The sequence below is a fragment of the Micrasema longulum genome, unplaced genomic scaffold, assembly GCF_059751315.1.
Source record: "Micrasema longulum isolate JH-2025_06_02 unplaced genomic scaffold, ASM5975131v1 h1tg000501l, whole genome shotgun sequence".
Classification (NCBI taxonomy): domain Eukaryota; kingdom Metazoa; phylum Arthropoda; class Insecta; order Trichoptera; family Brachycentridae; genus Micrasema; species Micrasema longulum.
The window spans coordinates 44,003-65,744 of record NW_028277698.1 but is presented as its reverse complement, the minus strand read 5'-3'; the positions used below and the strand labels follow the sequence as shown (position 1 = coordinate 65,744).

Here is a 21,742-nt window from a genome sequence, read left to right as displayed (position 1 = left end):
TTATCTAGGAAAAGAGACGTAATTTATTGTCATACCTAGAATTAGCATAAAAATGTGACATTAGCACACATCTCGAGAAAAGAATTTAGTAAAATGCCAAAGAATAGTAAAACCTTATTATTGTTAGTGGGCGAGGAGAGAAAGTATCAAAAGAAAGCGGGTATTAATATTAACATAAAACATTTGGCTTTTACACAATGTGACCATAAATTTCATTCTATCATAAATTCAACTCGGTATTGTTTATATTGTGCGATATTAACCTATTAGGTAGTTACAACGATTTCTATTTTTAAAATGTTGAAAGCGTTTATAATCTACATGCTTTGTATCGCCTTTATATTGAAACAAGTGTAAAGTCCGACATTATTATTTGAATACGTTACATTGAAGAGCGGTTCGAACAAAGCCTCAAAGTACCGAACTAATTTTGTAAATTTACATTGGGCAATATTTATTCGGCGGTTTAATATACAACGTAAATAAGGTAATGCTCTCGTTCATTTGACCAAGTAACCCGGGTTGTATCTACTCGGATTGAGAGTTTCTTCGCTAATGTAACAACTCGATCGATATGTGGTTGAGAAAATAAACGCCGGACATGTCACGGATGATCGGAAGAACAACATGGCCATCGGCCGCTAGCCTTGAGAAGAATGCCTCAGATATATTGTCGAAGGCAACATGCGTCCAGGAACAGTTGAACTAGTTCGGATTCGGAAGGTTATTTTTGGCTCCTGGAATATCGGATACATCAGAGTAAACCTTCGGTGCCGAAATTCAGTTTATTTATTCGGATCGCTAGTTCCAGTTCCAAGATTCGCAGCGTTTGTCGATTTATGAGCGTTCTGGAATATTATATAAATATTTGGAATAATAGCGCGCCGCTTGACATCGCGTATAAACAAACAATGCGTATCTGGGCGTGAGTAATCCTCCAAATCACTTAAAACTCGAAAAATATAATTTGTATTAATTGTCCGTCGGCGTCGTAAGATGCGCGGAAAATAACGCTGGGGGTGGAGTTGCCGACTGTCGCTGTCCACAAACAAAACTGTCATAGCGGAAACTCGATGGAAATTTGAATGGGTATACAATTACCAAAGAACTTCTTTTAGCTATTACAATACTTGGTAACGTTTTTAAGAGGATATGCGGCGTCAGAGGGGTTTGCTGAATAGGTATTTGAAAATAGTTTTTACTGTCACTCTCTCGCAGATGCCTCCTCGAATACTGTGTGAAAAAGACAACTGCACGTAGGACTGATTATGCCAAACTAAAATCGAGGTCTCGCATTCCCATTTTCAATACCCCTAAAACGAACCTTTAGTTATTTTTTTAACCGATTTAGAAATTTTCTATGTCGGCACGTTTTGATTTTAAAAAATGTTATCATATTTGTAGCCACTGATGTAATTGAAGACGAAGAATTAAAACTTGAAAAAAACTGTAGTAAACATGAACACAATACGAGAATATCAGAAAAATATCATATACAATCTTTTAAAACGAGAAAAGGACAATCGAGACTAATAAACCATGGACTGAAATTTTACAATAAACTACCAGACAAAACTAAACAAAAGACTCAGACAACCTTTACAAAAGATGTTAAAAATATTATTATTAACAGTAGAATGTGAATTTTAAAAGTGAAAATATTTTGTTAAATGTGTGTAACCCGTAAGCGTTTATCAATGAAATTTAAATTTAAAAAAAAAATACCGTACGTCCGAAGATTGCAGATAAAACTAGGGGCTTTTGAAGGATTTCGGTTGGTCCTGACTGCTATCAAAGAGAATTTACCAACAAAAACAAACAATAGATCACGCCTATGGTGTTTATTTATAGTATGTAAACAATACAGTTTTAGTGCCATAATCCAGGAAGAAAATACGGGAAAAGTCAGACTGCGCATCCTCTTAAACGGTTTGTATGGCAGGTCATGGCATAGGTTTCTTTGACTGTTTACGTGCTAATATGAATATATGATTGGTTGAGAAGAGGTTTTGTCCCTACGACGGCCGGTTAATAGTTTGAAATGTTGATGCGTTACCAGTGGACGCATTTTACACATATCGTTTATACTTAATTGTGCGGTAATATATCGATGCTGACTTGTATGGCTGTTAAGGATGCGTAAACACAATATAGCTGGGTGCAGTTAGTGCAGATCCAGTATGAACGACATTGCCATATAGTGGATAGAACCACTCTTACAAGTTATAAAAACCGCTTTCAAAATGGTCAAACGACAAATTGTGCCGTACGGCGCTTTAGAGAAATGTTATACATCTTCCAAGTGGCAAATCGAATGAATAGAAATGAAGAAAACTTCGAACACGAATAAAGATTGAGGACTTCTGGGAATAAGAGGGGGGTTGGAATTAAGGGATATTTTAAAAAGAAAACATTTACGTCCCCTATTAGATAGTAAACCATTCAATGAAATCAACATGGTGCTTAGTAATAACGGGGGAATACATGTGGTATATCGTATATTTTAATAATGATTCGTGTTGTCAGTAGTTCCGATGTACTTAATTGATAAAAGCAAACATTTCAATAATAAGGCGAGGTTATTGATGATTTATGAAAAAAATCCTTCTGTACATTGAAAAAAAATTAAATAAAAAAGTGCGTCCCAACTTTACGAGGTCCTTTGCGGAGTTCAAACGATTAGAACAAACGAAAAACCAATGGTACACATGGTTATGCTTTGTAAGATAATTAAACGAATTAAAACAATGAAAATCATTTACGAAAGAAAATCTGTGTAATAATTATGTAGATATTATGGTAGGTAGATAGATACATTTATTTAAAAAAAATAACAGACGGTAAATTGAAACGTGACGCTTTAAAGGTGACAGGATATGGTGTATAATTGGGAAAATGCAACAATGTAATAATAGATTACCATAGTAATTACTAAATTCCTATACACGAGACATAGGAATCCAACAGAAACAAAACAAACACATCTCTAGAAATCTGTGCCATAGTCGTGGAGTAGGGGGCGTATTATTCTACTTCTATTGCGAACCGGTCTAAGACTTATTTAGAAAGGTAAGTATGGAGGCTTTATGCTAAAAAGGCGAATATTATCAATGTTCATTACAGTTGACACCGCGGAATGTTCTTTGTCTTTCTATATAATTATTAATTTACCTTCTAAATTAAGTCCTCCTATGCACCAATCTGGTGAATAGACCTTGGTCGTAAGGTTGAATCGATCACTTACAGAACAGCGGAAGTGAATCAATCGATGGAAGGAATAAACGCCAGTAAACTTAGGTGCATAAGGATGGTAATCGTAATCAACTCGGAACATTCTCAGATTGCATCCACCCCTAACCGGTTTTAGGGGTAAAGGTAATGCCTAAGATTGTTAGTCAATACCTGGGATCTGGAATAGGAACATTCCAGTCCAGATGGAATAAAAAATCTCATTAGAATATTATCGAAGATAGTTGACAAGGGATCAGTAAGTAGGCACGTTTTAAAAGTTGGATATTACAGTATTACAAAAAAAATATATATCTTTGATGAAACGAATACAATGAGCTGATTCCTACAAAACATAGAGTTAGACATTACTAACTTGTGTTAGAAAAGCAGATTAATATGTAAGACGTGTTATCCATCAAGACGTGTTGCCAATCCTCGTAAACATTTTTAACTGAGCCGGTTGCAGGTTTTCTCAAATGGAAAATCGTATACGTTAAGTAAAAAAAAATATTTAAAAATGTAGTTTCCGTTTTGTAATCTTGGAAGAAAGAATTATTAATTACGATAGCATCTTAAATATTATAAACAATGTGTATTATAAGTTGACAGATTCGACTCTCCGAGCCATGATATTATAAGTTGTTCACTTGTCTGAAAACGACGATTTAAAATTTTTATTTAATTTTGAAAAGAAAAATCAAAGTAGATAAATTCTTGGTAAGAGATAAGCCGTGCGATTTATGACAATGCTTTCTACGACCGCTAATAAAATATATTTATTAACAATGTTTCGTTATAATCGCGAGATTTCGTAATAAAAAACACTTGTTAATTTTGATTTAAAATAAGACTTAATTGAATTATGCGAGATGCGCAAATATGAATGCCGCTATGTTGCGTGTATAATTACGTAACTACAGAGTGCAACAAATGTGAATTTTGTAATATGAATCAAATACCGTAATATTGAATATGAAACATATTTCAATATTTCGTAGAACAGATTTAGAGCGAAGGAGCCGAGAGATTTGTCAGTCCGAAAATTGAGTTTATTCCGGGAGTGAGATTACAGCATGGCTCTCGCGACACTAATTTTAGATTGGAGTATTGCCCTGGAGAATACGAATATATATGATGCTCACTCCTCAATTAGGCGCCGGGATTCGGCGAATGAAACATCTTAAATTAAATCTTCTCATTTATCGCAGATACTCGGACCATCCATATCTCGTATCAGCTGTTTCCTTTTGTAAACAAGAAAGCGCAAACTTTTGTACAATAACGCCAATCACAAAACTTCGGGAACAGAGCAACAGGTGGAGATTGCACTTTAAGACTCGATTAAAAAACGGCACCCTAAATCATATCCACGAAACAAAATAAACAATTCCGATAAACATTCTAACCCACTTTTTACGGCACAGGCAAAATGTAAATAAAGGCACTAAAACAGCACGAAGAACTTAGCAAAAATGTCAACGAATTCCGTAGTTATTTTACACACTAATAGCATTGAAAAGATTTAAATTACCTTTTCTTTCGCCCTTCCTGCATGTTTTTGCATTGTTTTCGCGATTAAGGCACCTTTACTTTCTGCCATTTTTGCCACTTTTCATTGCCGACTGTCCGACTTTCACGAGCCCCGTGCGATCCGCGAGTTGACTGACATCAGCGCCTCTATCGGATATTCACGAAGCTACTAATTGTCAAATAAACGATAGCCTGCTGCCTAGTGATAGAAATAGGAACTATCAAATCACTTATTGCAGATCTGTTGCAGATGGCAGCACCCGACGGACAATAAATTTACAGCCGCGAACAAACTCCCCAGACCAAAAGAATTAGAAGATTGATTGATAAGGATTCATGCTAAATTATTCCTATTAGAAACCCGTGATTGGTCTTGTCATTTGTTGTTAATATGTATGTATTGTTTATAACTATGACTGTGTTGGTTTAATAAAAAAAATAATTATTAAACCACAACTACTGAAGCAGCATATTATTTTTATCAAAATTTAAACAAACTAACTACATTACAAAACAAAGCTTTAAGAATCATTTGATAAAACAAAAACCGGTACACAAGTGTAAATTTGATGTTAATAGAATTAAAAGTATTATTAACATATATGTAAGCAAATAATATTTTTCAGAATGATAATGATTGTGCATAATATAATATTTTTTATATCCCATTTTATTTCCATGGTACATAAAAAACAAAGTGATTTTATTTTAATCAATTATTTAATTTATTTCATTATTTATAATAAATAAAATATGTTAAAGGAAATCATATTTTAGGAATGAATTTTCAATACTGAGAAAATTCATAAAAAGATAAAAGAAATGAAACTAATACATTTGATAAATTAACTTTTTACTATTTTGTAATAAATTTATAAAGAAAAATGCAAGACCTTTTGTATGTTATTTATATTTCACGGAGTAATGATAATATGTAGAAGTATTGACTATTTATTTCTGATTGAAAAATAAGATGTTTTAAATGTAGCAGAACTTCATGCGTTAAAAAAATGTCTTGTTAACTTTGTAGTTATGCTCTTGTAACATAAGTTTCTTTTCATTTTCAATTTGACGACACCTAGAAAAAAAGATAAATATATTTTTATAAATAAGAGTTCAAGCAAATAAGGTAAAAAAATAATTTAAAAGAGATACTGGGGGCAAATAACTATTTTTTTAAATAAAATTAATGGCATAAAATGGTTAAGAATATGCAATATATAATTATTTTTTTACATTTTGTAGCAACAATTCACGGACAGTGTATACTTGTAATGCCGTATTAAACAGACTTCATGAACTCGGCAACGGATGGATATATTTAATGTAGGGTATTGTTCCTATAGAACAAACCTTTTAAACCATTAAACAGACTTCATGAACTCGGCAACGGATGGATATATTTAATGTAGGGTATTGTTCCTATAGAACAAACCTTTTGAACTTTTTTAAAGATGGTGAATGGTAATTATATTTATTTATTTATATATTTCATAATTTTTACAATTTTTTTTTCACTCTGCCCAGCTTTATGAAACAGTACTAACGATTTCCTTGTTATATTACTTTAAAATGTTTTATGATTTAATTTGTTATTTAATTTATTCTTAAATTGTTTAAACTTTCTACTGAATATGTTGTATACTTTTAAGGTAATTTTTTTTTTTTTATAAATCTTGTATAATTTTTAGGTTTAATTTTTTTATAAATCTCGGGTAAAAGGAAATTTATGTTTTTATTAAAAAAAAATAGTAAGCCAAATATGTTAGTATTATAAATTTTTGTAAAAGGCAGATTTGTTGTTTATATTAATAAAATAAATAAGTAATCATGTTTAAACTTGACAACAAGTTAAGTTAAGTTTATTTATTTATCAAGCTGAGTCAAGCGAGTCCAAGGATTATGCAATATTCTTGTGTAAAAACACAATTTAAAAAAAATAAAAATATTTCAAGCCAACCATGTCGGGTATCGAGCCCGAGACCTCTCTCATGGTAGGTAAATACGCTGACCACTACACCACGAGGGCGAAAAAAATAAATTAAGTGTATTTAAATTACCTTTCTTCATTAAACGATTTCACATATTCATTGGTCATCTGTATCATGTCATTTTGTAATTTTTGTTTTGCTTTATTGTCAAAGATTTGTTGCTTCATATCAGAATTATGTTTGAATTTTCTAGAAGTTTCATACGTTTTCTGGCGTTCATCAAGCTTATTTTGCCGTTGAATTTCATATTCCAACTGAAAAAATGTTTTTAAAGTACAAACATAGCATATTTATTTCATGTTGGACAGAGTTGTTAAGAGCTCCGCATCAGCAAAACATCCGCGGAACATCCACTTACTTTAGAAGATCCAAATCCGGTTCCGCATGAATTATTGCGGATGTTTAATGGATGCGTACTTGGTTTTTACTACAGACGTAGTTTTTAGTAGTAATTTTTGAGAATATTGTTGTTAAAAATGTTATAAACACTTATTATTACATAACCTTTTTAATTCATAGTTAATTTTATAAGACATAAACATTGTACATATTTTTAGTTTTGTCTATAAAGTGAAAGAAATTAAGCAAATTCTTGCTACTTTAATACCAGAAATCGTTATCTTAGAGATATGACCCAATAATATTATTATATATCTGCTTACAAAACTATAAATCTACACTGGAAAAAAATTATCACTGCTATTAAGTTGCTGCCGCTAAGTTTAATGGAAGAGTGGAGGCAGCGTGGTGACTTGATTGAAACATTCAAAATCTTAACTGAACAATCAAGTTGAAATCAAGGTTCATTTTGAATGAAAACCTCCATCTCAGAGGTCATTCATTGAAACTAAACACTACTTCCTTCTCACCCAACCCCAGGAAGAACTTACCGACAAACCGAGTTGTGGAGAAACGGAATGGCCTTCCTAAGAAAGTTATCGGTGCTAGTTCAGTTAATGAATTCAAAAACCGCCTAGATACATAAATCAATTTATAATGTTTAATAACCATGTACACTAACTTGATATACACGCATCAGCTTAATAGCTGCTAGTGTATTATTAACAATAATGTAATAATATTACCAGTAAGGTATTACTAGTATTTAATAATTACTAATGTAAGAATAATCATTTAGTTTTTATTTGTAATCTAAGAGCTGTGTAATTGTAATTAGACACCGTACTGCTCTGTATCCTGGCATCCTCCCATAGTTGGTCTAAGTTATTTTGCGTATGGAATACTTGTTAACTTGGTAGCAAAAAAGATTATTTACTATACGCGCGTAACTTATTACATAATATTTCTATGACGTTTGACCCTTTTTGCAGGTAGCAGTTTTAAAATTGAACAACAGTAAAATTACTTACAATTTTTTATGTATTGAAATAGTACACATATAAAAAAATATTAATAGGTAAAACATGTGTTTAAATAGACATGGTTATTACAATATTTGAGTTTGTCCAAATGTTCACAGACAAAAGACTGGATTTCACCCCCTCGGGAGTCATTAAGATTAACAAATTACAACAGGGATGGAGAATACCTTAAATAAGGGAATATGGAAGTCTAGGCATTTACGGGGCTTATGACCTGTCATTGGCTGGTTTAAGTGTACTCAAATATTGTAATGAAACCAACTGGTCCAAGAAGAAGTTTAAAAATTGAAAAATTGTTTTCAGGCGTTGCCTAGTTTGTGAAATAATTCAGTCAGATGAATCTCTTCACAACATTAAAAGTTTCAGCTCTTTGACTTCACTAAAATCAACAAATGGAAGAATTGAAGAAATATGGATGATCTAACATAGGCAAAATGGTGAATGTTACACAGTGTGTAAAGTGGCCACTTAAACCAGCCAATGACAGGGCATAAGCCGTGTAAATGCCTAGACTTCCATATTCCCTTATTTAAGGTATTCTCCATCCCTGTTGTAATTTGTTAAGACATGGTTATCATTAATTCATCTATATGCCTATATGGGTAATAATATAAATTTTGATATTCTTTTTTCTTTTTGCGTGTTTTTTTCCCATTTTGTAATAAAAAATACTACTTTGTAAAAAAAAAAATTTATGACTGCCTTCCTTCATTAAAAATAAATAAGTAATAAAAATAATACTTTCATATTACAACTTGCCTTTGTCATATTGGGTTTACAAAAAAAATTGTTTGTACATCTTTTTTTGCTACTTCTCAAAACATTCACACCGCGGATGTCAATACCCAAACTCTGCATCCGCGGATGTCAAAAGTCACATCCGTTACATCCCTAATACTGGAGAGGCAAAACATAGACATATTAAAATTATAATATTCACCTGTCTTGTAAATTCTTCTTCCTGCTTTTTTAATATTTGCGCTTGGGCAATTTTAGATTGTATTTGAGTGTGCAGCATTTTGCTGATGGCTTTTCTTTGCTCATAGTCAGAATTACACTTTACATTGTCCTTCGTCATACTATTTGCTAGGTATTCATGCTCTTCCAGCTCAAGAATAAGTTGTGCTTTTGCTTCTTCTTCAACCTGAATAATGTAAATTGAAAATAATACATTTAGAAAACAGGATTTTGAGTTGATTACAAATAAGTGTATTGCTCAAAATGATTTATTTGAAGCATTAGTAACATTACCATTAATTTTGAATAAATATTGTTTTAAATATCTATAAATAGTTAACTTATTTCAGAATCATAAACTTTATCTTTAAAAGGATCTAACAACAGAGCAGAAGCATATTCAAAACCAATGGTTTAACTGGATTGCGTACATATTATTATAAATATTTTTTACATTTACACTTACAAGAAACATAATATATACAAAAAACTTAATAAACAGAACGTAAATATATGTAGAAAAGACAAACAAGGATGTAAAATAATAGCATTAAGTATTTAAAAAAAACAGAATTTACATTTAAGACTTTGAGCTAAGCCTTGCCAACTCTTCTTTATCCCACACCGGTTAGTGGTGAAGAGATCTGCGAAAAGTGGGAAGATCTAATTCAAAGAAATCAAAATTGTGTGACGAAATTTCGTATATACTATATAGTCAATACTAATCTATAAATTTTGGACATTGGGTCATAAAATATTATTTTTTTTAATGAAAAAAAAAGTATTGGCGTTCTTATGATTTATCCAAATATTTTATTTTGAGGGACCTTTTTCAACAAGTAGTTAACTCACTATTAGAAAATAGGAATCAAGTTGGGGTAGAGAGGGATTCGAACCACGGACCTTTGATCCATGAGTCCGTGACAGTCCGTGACTAGTCATAGCACAACAATCTGATTCGTTGTTCTTAGAATAGGGCATCACTTATAGCATTGAGTATTTTGAAAATGCATCTACGGTCCATCTCCGTTCTACGTTACATTACATTAATCTATGCAGAATAGACAGGATAAACAATTTTCCTGTGACCAATAAAAATAATATTTTATTTTTTGAATCACAGAAGATAAATTATATATCAATTTAAAATGGGGATCAGAAAATGGAGTTAATATTTTTACTTAAATGTAAATACGCATTCTTGATATAAATGCATTATAAATAATATTATTTATACTGCAACATTCAAATACATTATGTTTTTCTTTTGATCCATTTCTACAAACACTATCTATCCACTAATCACAAACAGCTTTAAAATTTGTACAAAAAAGTCTGTTTATGATTGGTTATAGGATATTGCTTTTTATTATTAAGCCAACCAATGTATTAACGCCAACTTATTGTGCAAGAAATTGAATTGCATAAATAATAATCGTGCAGTATACCTGCTGAGCTAGTAAATTAGCTGCCATCCGACTTTTTAATGCTTCTCTCAATTCAAATTTACGCTTTTGTTCTTCAGCCCTGAAAATTACAAACAAAAATTTATTTAACATTTTACAATAAAACAATATGATCACCTATAAAGAAAATTAGACGAAGCAGCAATAACATTGAAATTATCGTAAATTAGCATAAGGCACTGTGTTACATAGTACAGGCAAGATGACTAGTCTAAGGCTTCAGGTGCCTGTCAGGGATTATGAAATATTTAATTGTAAAAACACCACCAAGCACAATATCGCGGGGTAATGACTACAACTTAAAAATCAGAATTTTCGAGTTAACCTTTAAAACTATTTTGTATCTATCTTAATGATTGCTACAAATAGACAAGTGGTGGGTTAAAATCATGATAATATTATGATTCGAATGCATAACTTGTCTTTTTGTAGCATTCATGGAGGGATACAAAGAAGTGTTTTTAGTGGTTAGCTAATATGTGAATTCAGATTTTGAAGTTATCCAGTTGTAGTAATTACTCCTCAATATCATGTTAGCCTTGCTGTGATCGAACTTATTTTTTCAAGCGTGGACACCGAATGCTCAAGCTGCTGTACAACAATAAAGCCATTGTAAAAATATAAAGATTCAGAAGAGAAAAGAAAATAATTGTGGGTCGACTATTTTATCAATCTAAAACCTGAAAAGTCAAGCAAGAATTGTAATCCAGCTCGTAATGGCCTATTAGTCTAATTTATATAAAATAATGCCTCTAGTTAGTTTAGTCTAAACTATATGAAACAAAAGGGTTAAACCCAAAGTTTGGTTCGACTTATTTACTTAAAGAAAAATATATTATACTTAACATTTGCTTGGATCTTTCATCAAGATTTTTTATAACAATGTTTATTTTTTTGAGCTCCTCGATAGAACTAAGTCTTTTCACTGTGTTGCTCATATCTTTTGCATTGTTAAATAATTTCATTTCATACTGAGTTGCTTCAACATGACTCTTTTTATCCTGTAGTTTCCTGAAATTTACAAACGAAAATTTCTTCAGTCTCAGATAAAAATAAATCAATCAATCGAAAACCTTTTTCACTTAGAGGTATGACATATAAAATTATTAGTTTATAAATACAAATATAAATAATAACTTAGAATCACTCACATTACTTTTTATATTATAAAGATTAGAAATAAGTAAAGCTATTAACCAAAAACTTCCCATAATAAATAATTAGTCAATATTAACTTCGAGTCCTTTTCTAAAAATATTCCCACTATGGTTAATATTATTTTCTTCCTCTGTCATTCTTTTATTCTTCTGTTCCTTTCTTTAAATATTTTATAATATAAATAGTAACACGAGTGATTCTAAGTTAGAAGTCCCGATAATGAGGTAGTAACCTTGAAACCGGTCGACGTATAACTAAAAATTAAAGTGGTTTATACAAATTTCTAAAACAAATAAGTGAAAAATGTATAAGACTTTCGCACCACTGCCTCACTGAGCATAACCAACGCACTTGCATAAAAGGATGTAATGTGAAAAGCAATTTTTTTTATGGTGCCTTGACCAATCTTACTGAAATATTTTTAATATTGTCACTTCATGCAGTACCTTTGACGGTATACTTAGTGTGAATGTTATTTTTTTAAATATAAAGTAATGTTTTATACTTAAAAAGCCCACAAAATGGTTTTGACTAAGATTGAGAAATTAATTTATGTTAATTTACTAGCATATCCAGTGTATTTGTAGCAATTACGTTCTTTATGTCTAGGATCTGCACTTGCAACATTTATGTTTAGCAAATATGGAAGAATTTTACTATAACTATCCTAAACATTTCCAACATAATGATTTTTTCATGTTACTAATTAAAAGCACCATAAGTACAAAATGAGTAAGTAATGCTTGGTACTTCTTTAGTATAAACCAAGAGACCCCAAGAATAACAATTATATATTGGGCCTTACTTATAAACTTCTCATAAAGATACGCCACGGCATAGTGATAGAATAAGGATGGAAATAACATCCTTATTTTACCACCATAATAAGGATAATATTTCCATCCATATTCTGCCACTATGCCAAGGCGTAACTTTATACCAAGTTTATGAGTTTACTTTACTTTACTTTTAGGTTACATAGGTATTCAATATCGAGCTAAATATTTGTACAGCAATGGCTATATTATGATGGAAATATTTAATGATACTAAAAATACAGCACTTACACTGTTATGCTAAGTAAAAATATGTTAAATAATATATAGTGAAACCTCTATCTATCGTTTTTAAAGGGACTAATTGAAATAAACTATGAATGCGAGAAAACAATGAATGCGGAATAAGAGGTCAATACACAAGGAGATAAGATCAGGTAAAGATACCGCCCTGGCAATCTGCATTACCATTGGCAGGTTAAAATTCTAAAAAGATACAGGTTTCAGGTGCAAATTTAAGGTGTATTTAAATAAAATTAGAAAGCAGAACAAAAACAAAAAAAATATTGAAGTTTATTGCATTGGAAATAATCTTTCATCGACGTTTGTTTTTTTACAGTTTTATTCCCGTAAGTCAACATTATATTTTCGGCTTTGCAAATAATATTTTATTCGGCATCAGTTATTGAATGTGAGTAGTAGAATGTTTTTAATCTTTCGAAGATAGTGCATGCTTCTAAAAATGAAGGTACAGGCGGCGGCTCCTTTTCATCAATATCGACCTCTTCAGCTGTCTCCTTCAACCTTGCGTCACACAAGCTTTCGATAGTTTCTATCCCACACGTTGGGATATTGTCGTCAAATGTGACAAAATTGTTGAAATTCGTCTGTGTATCAAGTCTTAGCCAATCATCTTCAGAGACCCTAACTTGTTCTAATTGTCATTATATCTCTCTTTCTCTTTCGAACTTTCTGCGCATTAGAACATACACAAAATATTAAAATATGTCAAATACGCATCGTAATGCAAACGATGAATGCGGTAAAATGGTGCATAGTGAAACGATCGATGCGACCAATTTTTGTATGTTTTATATGAAATTATTTCGGAGTTGCAAGAAATAAACGACACATCCGGGAAAACGATTATTTGAGGAACGATAGATATAGGTTTCACTGTATATACAAAAAAATGGGTAACTGATACTTTCTCGGTGCACTAATTTAAAATATATAAATAACTTATTTTTCACAAAAATGTTTATTGCGTTGGTTATGCTTAGGGTGACAGACATTATAAAATGAGTTCTCCATCTATGCTAAAATATTTGTGAAATAAATTATTGTTGCGATCTCACCGGATGTTAAACCCCGAATCAAAATGCATGAGGTAAGTCATTACACCATAGGTATAGTCACACTTTGCACTATGTTTACCATGACTTGTTTCCCTGACATAGTTATCTTTAGTGGTTTAACAATACAGTTATTTATATTAGTTATTATTACGAAATGAATATAACACAGTTATTTGCCACTAAAAGAAAATGGTCTCAAATGTGAAATATTTAGGTAAATCATAACATATGTAAATACTAATTTTTTCCTCAAAATTAATATTGCTACTTTCAGATAAATTCCAGCAAAGAGGTGAAAAAATCGGTCCCTGGAACGATTACCAGAAAGACCACGGTTTTTTATAATTATAAAAAAGACATCTAAGCATTAGTATAATACCAACATTATTATTTTATTAATATCATTATTTTTTTTAACAATACAAAATTAACAAACCGCAAATGTTCTTCATTCAGTTTGCCAACCAATTTGTTAATTTCCTCTCTCTCTAGAATTTTTCTCTCATTGTCAAGCAGTAAAGTCTTTTCTTGATTTTCAATCTGAGTAAGTAATTCTTTTCCGTACACATCTTTCCTAGCATTAAGGAATTGTTTCTCTTGTTTTTCAATTGTTAAGTCCTTGACTGCTTTTTCTAATAGTGTTTGGTGTTCTCTTTTTTTGTTTATCTGAAAACAAATTAATTTTTGTGTTCTGATAAATTGTTATATGATCACAATGAGGAGGAATTTTGTGATAATCCATAGTTCAAAGTGACATGTTGTCTAACAAAATCAATTAGCATCAAAGTTATTTTCATGATACTAAAAAAGTTTTGTAAAAAACATACTTCTAGAATATTACAATTACATAAGAATACCATAAGATTGTAGTTATTATTACATAATGTTTGAATTAATTTCATTTGTGAGTGGTAATATTGTAAATCCTATATCATGTCGTGTTTTTCCTCTGATTCCAAATCTATTCAATAGAAAACTGATTACATATTGATGTCTCTATCCTCTGCGCCGGGAAGAGCAGTCGGGAGTTGAACATAATCACTTTGGAGATCGATATCTTTCACATCAGTGAAATTATGTACGGGGCAAATACTCTTGCTATTGGAGAGTATTATACCTTAATAATGTCAAACCATTGCTCAAGGGTTCCTGGTTTGAATTATGGTCCGAATATAACGCCTTAAATATTTTGTTATTTGTAATGTTATTTTGATAAAATGAATTAATTTGAATTTGAATGTCTCTATTTATTTTACAGTGTTAAACATGTGCTTAAGAGAATATAAATGTTATTTTTTCCTGTACATATTTAATTTCATAGTTCACTGTGATAGATCTATTCAAAATGATAATACAGATTGGAGATTTTAAAGAACATAAATTTATGCATGTATAATTACACATTCTAATGAAAGATTTATTTTCTTTTCTACTACTAAAGCATTATAGAACTACTTTGATATTCATTGCTGACTATTCCTATACAAAAAAAGTTTATCCAAATTTACCTTTTCCTGTAAAGCTTTATATTCCTTTTCTTTGATTTGGCAAGCCTGATTTTTCCTGACAAAATCATTCTCAAGTTTTTGTTTGTATTCTCTCAATTCTGGTTCATTAATTCTTAAGGCTTTTCGTTTCGATTCTTCTGCTAAATATTCCAACTCTTCAGCTTTAAGATCACGAAACATCTTTGATCTAAAATAAAAAGAATTCATTGAGAAATTTGATGGTTAATGTAAAGAAAACGTGAAAAAGTAATATTTCAGCATAATAAATTAATGTCAAGAGCTATGAAACCGGGTTGATTCGTAAAGTATATGTGTGAAGATGTAAAAGCGGTAAGTTTTTCATATTTTTTTCAATGAATTATTTATTAAAGTAAAGACAATAGTAAATTCAAAGGAATTGGTTGTATAAAATAGTAGGCTTTTTTATCCTAAGTTTTTAAAAAATAACAAAAATCTATAACACGACATACAACAAACGCAGCACCATAGACTATAAACATAACAAAACTGTCAACTGTCAGAATCATATTCCAACACTATAAAAATGCGTACGAACAAATGATTTATTGTCTATGATAAACTAAACGGGGAATATCAAACTGTTGAGTTGGGATATAACTTCATTAGAGAATACCAAAAATATGAACATAATTTTTAATAAACATCTGGACAATCATCAGTTTAATACTGTATAAATATTTGCAATGGTCTTACACAATGGTCTTTTATTTTTTTAGACAAAATCCAAACTTGTACACTTCTCCTAAAAATGGCTTTCATTTTGGAGAACTTAATTTGTTCGTCTAGGACACTGAACAATCTTGGAGCTACAAAAAAGAAATTTCTCTGAGCGAAAGTCGAACGTGTTTGTGAAATAAAATAATTAAAATTTCAGGAAAACCTCGTGCGAGCATTCAGCTGGGATCTCCTCTTGTAACCACATGACCAAAAATGTGTCAATGACTCTTTTTTTCAAAAATGTCTAATGTAGATTATTTTCATAAATTGAATCAATGTCTTAGGTAAGAAAGTTGGGGGACATCGAAGTTTCAGTTTAAGTATTAATTTTTGGACTTTTATTAGAAGGTTCATGATGAATGCCGTGCAACCTCCCTAGCTCACTACATCATAGCACGGAATGCAAAATAACAAAAGAGAAATATACTTTTTTAAAAATAAAAAATAAAATAACTTTAAATGGAATTCCAAGCAGAACACTGTATTTTATTTATAACGTTGCAAATGAAATCAAATCTTTATTTTAAAGATAATTGTAGATTAAAAATCTAAACGGAATAAAGTAAATCAAACTATGAACTAAGGGTTTTGTATCAACCCCGATCTATAGGTGTTCGAAATTTCACCCCTCTGGCGACAAAATTGGACAACTCTAAAGCTTTGAAATCAAAATTTTAAATTTGCGAGACATTTCCATTGCTTTTAGTGTGACTTTGTTTGCACAGATGTCATCATTTTAATTTGACAATGTTTTATTTATCTAAATAACTTGCCTATTATTTGGTATAATAATAATATTTCAAACGCCAACCTCAGTGAAAAATAATGTCGAATGATAAACATCTGTAATCTGGTGTTGATGGCTCTTCTGGACATGAGTGCTGCATTCGATACTGTAGACCATAATATTTTGCTTGAACGTCTGGAGAAAACTTATGGTATCCGTGATCAGGCACATATGTGGTTCAGTTCATATCTTAATGAAAGAGAATATGCAGTTGTGTTCCAGGGTAAAAGCTCAACCAACTTTCGGGTGTCTACAGGAGTGCCTCAAGGGTCAGTACTCGGACCACTCCTCTATCTCCTTTACACTAAAGATATAGAGAACATTATCAAAGAATGTGGATTGTGGTCTCACTGCTATGCAGATGATACGCAGATTTATTTTTATTGCAAACCAGACGAGAGAAGTGTGCTTGTCAATTTAATTGATGGATGCATCAAGAAAATAGGAAACTGGATGGCTGAAAACAGACAAACATTAAACCCATCGAAAACTGAACAACTGTGGGTGGCTTCAGCCAGACGACAGAATTTGATCCAGGATACGGCTCTACCCAATGTAGGGAGTACCGCTTTACCCACCGTTAAACTACTGGGAGTTTTACTCAATTCTGACCTTTCTCTTGATGCTCAAATTAGTAGAACGATAAGTTCATGCTTCTACCAGCTGAGACAAATTAAATCCATACGCAAAAATTTGCCGGTTGATGCCGCCCGTCAATTAATAAATGCGTTTGTAGTGTCTAGAGTCAATTATTGTAATGGTATCTATGCAGGTCTACCAATGAACAAAATGACTCGCCTACAATCTGTATTGAATGCCGCAGCGAGACTTATTTTCGGAATCTCTAAGTTCAGTCATATCACTCCACTACTTCGGGAACTACACTGGCTACGTTTTCCACAGAGGGTCGAATACAAACTCTGTTGGCTTATGTATAAGTCACTGCACAATTCTGCTCCGGAATATCTAAGGGAACTATGCATTCCAGATGAACTAGCTGACAGGCGTCTCACGCTTAGATCAGCTACGTCTACGGGGAAAGAAAAAGTTATTATACTACGCAAACAGCGCACTAAATTTAGCGAACGCGCATTTGCGGTCGCAGACCCTATGGCATGGAATGCTCTCCCAGCAGAGGTGCGAGGCTGTGAAAGTGAAGTGATTTTTCGGAAAAAACTTAAAACCCACTTGTTCTCTAAATCATTTGAATAAATCCGTAGCATGTGACAGCAAAATAAATTGTTTTAATTTAATTAAAATTTTAAAAGCTTCAATTAAATTAATTTAACAATATAATTACTATGTAAAGCGCCCTTGAGGTATTTTATTACGAAAATGGCGCTATATAAGTTATCCATAATAATAATAATCAAACATAAAAATATAACCCAACAAACTGTATACAACAACAAAACTCTATGGACGTTTTTTCGCCATGTACCGATAAATTCAATTTTTTTCACATCAACTTTGAACATTGCATTTTACCAATAGAAGTATGCTTATTTTCTACTTATTGTGTCCACAAAAATTTAAACAATTCAGATGCTTATCAAATAATGAATATCAATTTTGTGGAGTTTGCGGCATTAAGTAATAAAATACACATTTCAAATGTACTGTTGTCTTAGTTCAGGGCCCCGATTACAATGGGAAGGAGTTATCTTTGACTGTCCATAAAGAAAAAATGATATTTGTATACGAAAATTAGTATATTTGCATGAACATTTAAAATATATCTTCATCGATAACCTATAATTGAACATGTTTAAAAGAAAAAGATGTATGAATATTTTGCTTTTCATACAGAAAACTTAATTTTACTTTGAAGATACAATTGAAGATAAATGTTAACTTCCCATTGTAATCGGGGCCCTGGTATTTTTATAAAGCATAAATAATAACAAAGAATTTTATGCGATGATAATTCAACCCGAAGTGTTACGAAGTGAATGCCGATTCAATCATTATTATAATAAATTACTTCATGCCATAAAACATGTTGTGAGATGAAGATTATTCAAAGTTTATAAAAATCCTTGTCCTAGGCCCTTATACCTCCAAGGCCGCGAACGGCTATCTTTATCGGTACTGAGACGGTATAAACTAATATCGATATTTATGTACGAAAGTGTGTATATTTGTATGAAAATTCAGTGTCTTCGTCGGTAACCGGTAATTGAACATGTTGAGAAAAAAATTTGTAAACTTCTTCTATTTTTCATACAGAAAACTCAATTTTACTTTGTAGATAAAATTAAAGACAAATTTTAACTTCCCATCGTAATCGAGACCCAGGGCTTCGATTACAATGGAAAGTTAACAGAGTTATCTTCTACTGTCTTTAAAGAAAAACCGATATTTGTGTACGAAAATGGGTATATTTGCATAAATATTTAAAGTATTTTCGTCGGTAACCTATAATTGAACATGTTTAGAAGAAAAAACATTTATGCATATTCTGCTTTTCATACAGAAAACTTAATTTTACTTTGTAGATAAAATTGAAGATAAATGTTAACTTCCCGTTGTAATTGGGGCCCTGGTTCATACGTTCCTTATCTTCTAATAACTATTATGTTCAAATATGTGACATATGTTTCAAACAGAATAGTCCGAATTATTATCATATTTTCACTATACGTAAAAAGGAAACAAATCACTATGACATTTTTTTAAAATCTGCGCTTTAAAAATGTGAGCAAAAAACACAAGTTATAATAGTAGTTATTGTAAGATATTGCTAATAGCAACAAGGAATTTCAGTTTTACGGGAAATTGAATATAAAACATGTATTCTTACGTGCAGTAATAATAAGAGCATTCAATTGTACGGTGAAGTTTTTTGATATTGTACGAAAAAAATAATTAAAAAAAACGAAATACTTTGCATGACGTCACTACTTCTTCCATTTCAACCAATGATAAAAGAGTTGCGATATATTTACCGTTTACGGTAAGTCAACTGACGAATCAAGCGAACTCATCGAGAAGGAGGGGAAGAGAACTTGAGACGATACATAAAATTAAAATAATAAAACGGGTAAGTTTAATAGTCTAGTAACAAATAAATAGTAATAAAAAAAAGTGCTGAACTTCCTTATTAGTTATTGTACAAAATTATACAATTGTACGAAAAATCTAAATAAATACAATACATATAAAGACATAAGAAAGGAACCTCCAAATAATTCATTATTTTATTATACTTTAAAAATAATAAATAATTCACACAGATAAAGATACCAGTCTTCTAAGGTGTTGCGAAAGCGATGAAACTGGCCACTTTGGTTGTGTCACATGTACTATGTTTATTGTGTATTGTACATTTACTAGGTTGCTGTATTAAATGTATTCCTACCTTCTGAGCCCTAGTGATATTGTTGTAATTATCATAATGTGGGTACAATCTTTTTCTCTACAGCCCAATAACAATGTCACTGAATGTACATATGATTTTGATATTCTCAACGCGATCGCTAACAAGTTATTTTAGATATCAATTAATCATTCCAATCCACTGTGTTGTGTTATCGTATGAATCAATAATCAAGAAACCAACAAGTTCCGATCTGACCACAGGATCTGATAGAGCCTGCCGCGAGAGAGAGGTTCGAATATTAAGGTTGGAAGAATCCCAGTCCAAGGTAGGTAATTGCATTAATTTGTATTGGGGTTTGGTGGCTAAAGCTAGGGTTTCCTAGGACAGCGGTGCCCGTATTTTAACGGCCGTAGTGAACGGTGATGCAGTGGACAGCCGTCGTAAAGGTGACTAGAGTGTGGTTTTCTAGGAAAACGGTGTTATCAACACCATTTAACACCGTTTTCCTAGGAAACCACTCTCTAATCACATTTACGACGGCTGTCCACTGCATCACCGTTCACTACGGCCGTTAAAATACGGGCACCGCTGTCCTAGGAAACCCTAGCTTAAGTAAATGAAGATAACACATAGCAACGCCAAATCCGCGAACCAGTAAAAAGTTGTTCCATGTTTGTGAATACAAGTATCAATTGTCCTTTATTTCTTTAATAAACTTGGTCTTATTATAAATGATTAGTAGCTCTACACTGCAGTGTAGTGTTACTATTGAAAATAAAACTGATCTATTCGAAACCTTTACAATAAGGATAAAGCGATTTAAAAAAAAAACTATCAAATTCTGGATAGTAATATATATGCTGCGCTAATTTTGTAATCCATGTAATGGTTTTATTATACCGCCACATTAATGCTACGATGAAAACATCAGGTGACACATGGAAGGCGTGAAAAGGGCGCCACTTGTCGCTCGTCTCACAAGGCAATGGTAGGTAGGTATTATGAACTCCGTTACTTTATCGTACGCATTAGCATATTTACAGCGCGATCCGCGAACGTTTATTGCTGTCGGTGGGGGCCATACGCCATACCACGCCTCATGGCCTGTCCCACCGCCCCCTGTACCCCATGAGCGTCCTCGGGACCGCCGAAACACAATGAATTACATTAATGGGCGGCAATATCGCCCCGTTAGCTGCGCCCTAACTAAGGGGCGCCAAAGAGACGCATCTCTAAGATATTAAAAAAAACATGAAATAAAGTTTTGTTCTTCTACATTTTACATACATAATACATATTCACAAAAAATAAAATACCAAATATATTTTTATTAAAAAAATGGTTGAAGCATCTACTGCTGTTTAAAAAGGTAAGAATTTTAGTAAATAATTATTATTATCTATATCTTTAACTAAAAGCACTTCTGTGTAATTATTACAGGTATTGTAGTGAATAGGCACTTTTTTCACTTAAGATTTATTTTGTAATGCGTAAAGGGCAGCGTTTTTTCTCTGCTCATTCTTTGGACGCATCCAAAA

General features: G+C 31.8%; 2 protein-coding genes and 1 long non-coding RNA gene across 8 annotated transcripts in view; 1 reads left to right on the top strand and 2 right to left on the bottom strand.

The window, feature by feature from the left end:
• The window catches only part of Amph (amphiphysin), a 120,878-nt gene extending 115,917 nt beyond the window's left edge, over positions 1 to 4,961 (bottom strand). For 2 of the 3 annotated variants that reach the window (XM_088227358.1, XM_088227357.1), the window contains exon 1: positions 4,763 to 4,961. In XM_088227358.1, the coding sequence (XP_088083484.1) occupies positions 4,763 to 4,831 (69 nt within the window). In that variant the 5' untranslated portion in view covers positions 4,832 to 4,961. The remainder of the gene's footprint in view (positions 1 to 4,762) is intronic. The other variant, XM_088227359.1, reaches the window with a different exon arrangement.
• A 636-nt stretch (positions 4,962 to 5,597) lies between these two features.
• On the bottom strand, positions 5,598 to 17,339 carry LOC148281039 (uncharacterized). Of its 4 annotated transcripts, none has more exons than XM_088227353.1 (8): positions 16,907 to 17,339; positions 15,358 to 15,544; positions 14,286 to 14,515; positions 11,404 to 11,568; positions 10,540 to 10,618; positions 9,075 to 9,278; positions 6,822 to 7,006; positions 5,598 to 5,839 (listed from the first exon to the last, which is right to left on the bottom strand). In XM_088227353.1, exons 1-8 carry the CDS (start codon positions 16,969 to 16,971, stop codon positions 5,764 to 5,766), a joined length of 1,191 nt encoding a protein of 396 aa, XP_088083479.1. In that variant the 5' UTR covers positions 16,972 to 17,339; the 3' UTR covers positions 5,598 to 5,763. The 4 variants fall into 4 exon arrangements, 3 of the variants coding, with proteins under 3 accessions (XP_088083479.1, XP_088083481.1, XP_088083480.1); XM_088227355.1 differs by lacking the exon at positions 16,907 to 17,339 and adding an exon at positions 15,828 to 15,869; XM_088227354.1 differs by lacking the exon at positions 16,907 to 17,339 and having other exon boundaries at positions 15,358 to 15,709.
• On the top strand, positions 15,575 to 18,121 carry LOC148281038 (uncharacterized). Its single transcript, XR_015822445.1, has 2 exons — positions 15,575 to 15,687; positions 17,105 to 18,121. It is a non-coding gene; the product is annotated as an uncharacterized LOC148281038 (long non-coding RNA).
• The last annotated feature ends 3,621 nt before the right edge of the window (positions 18,122 to 21,742 follow it).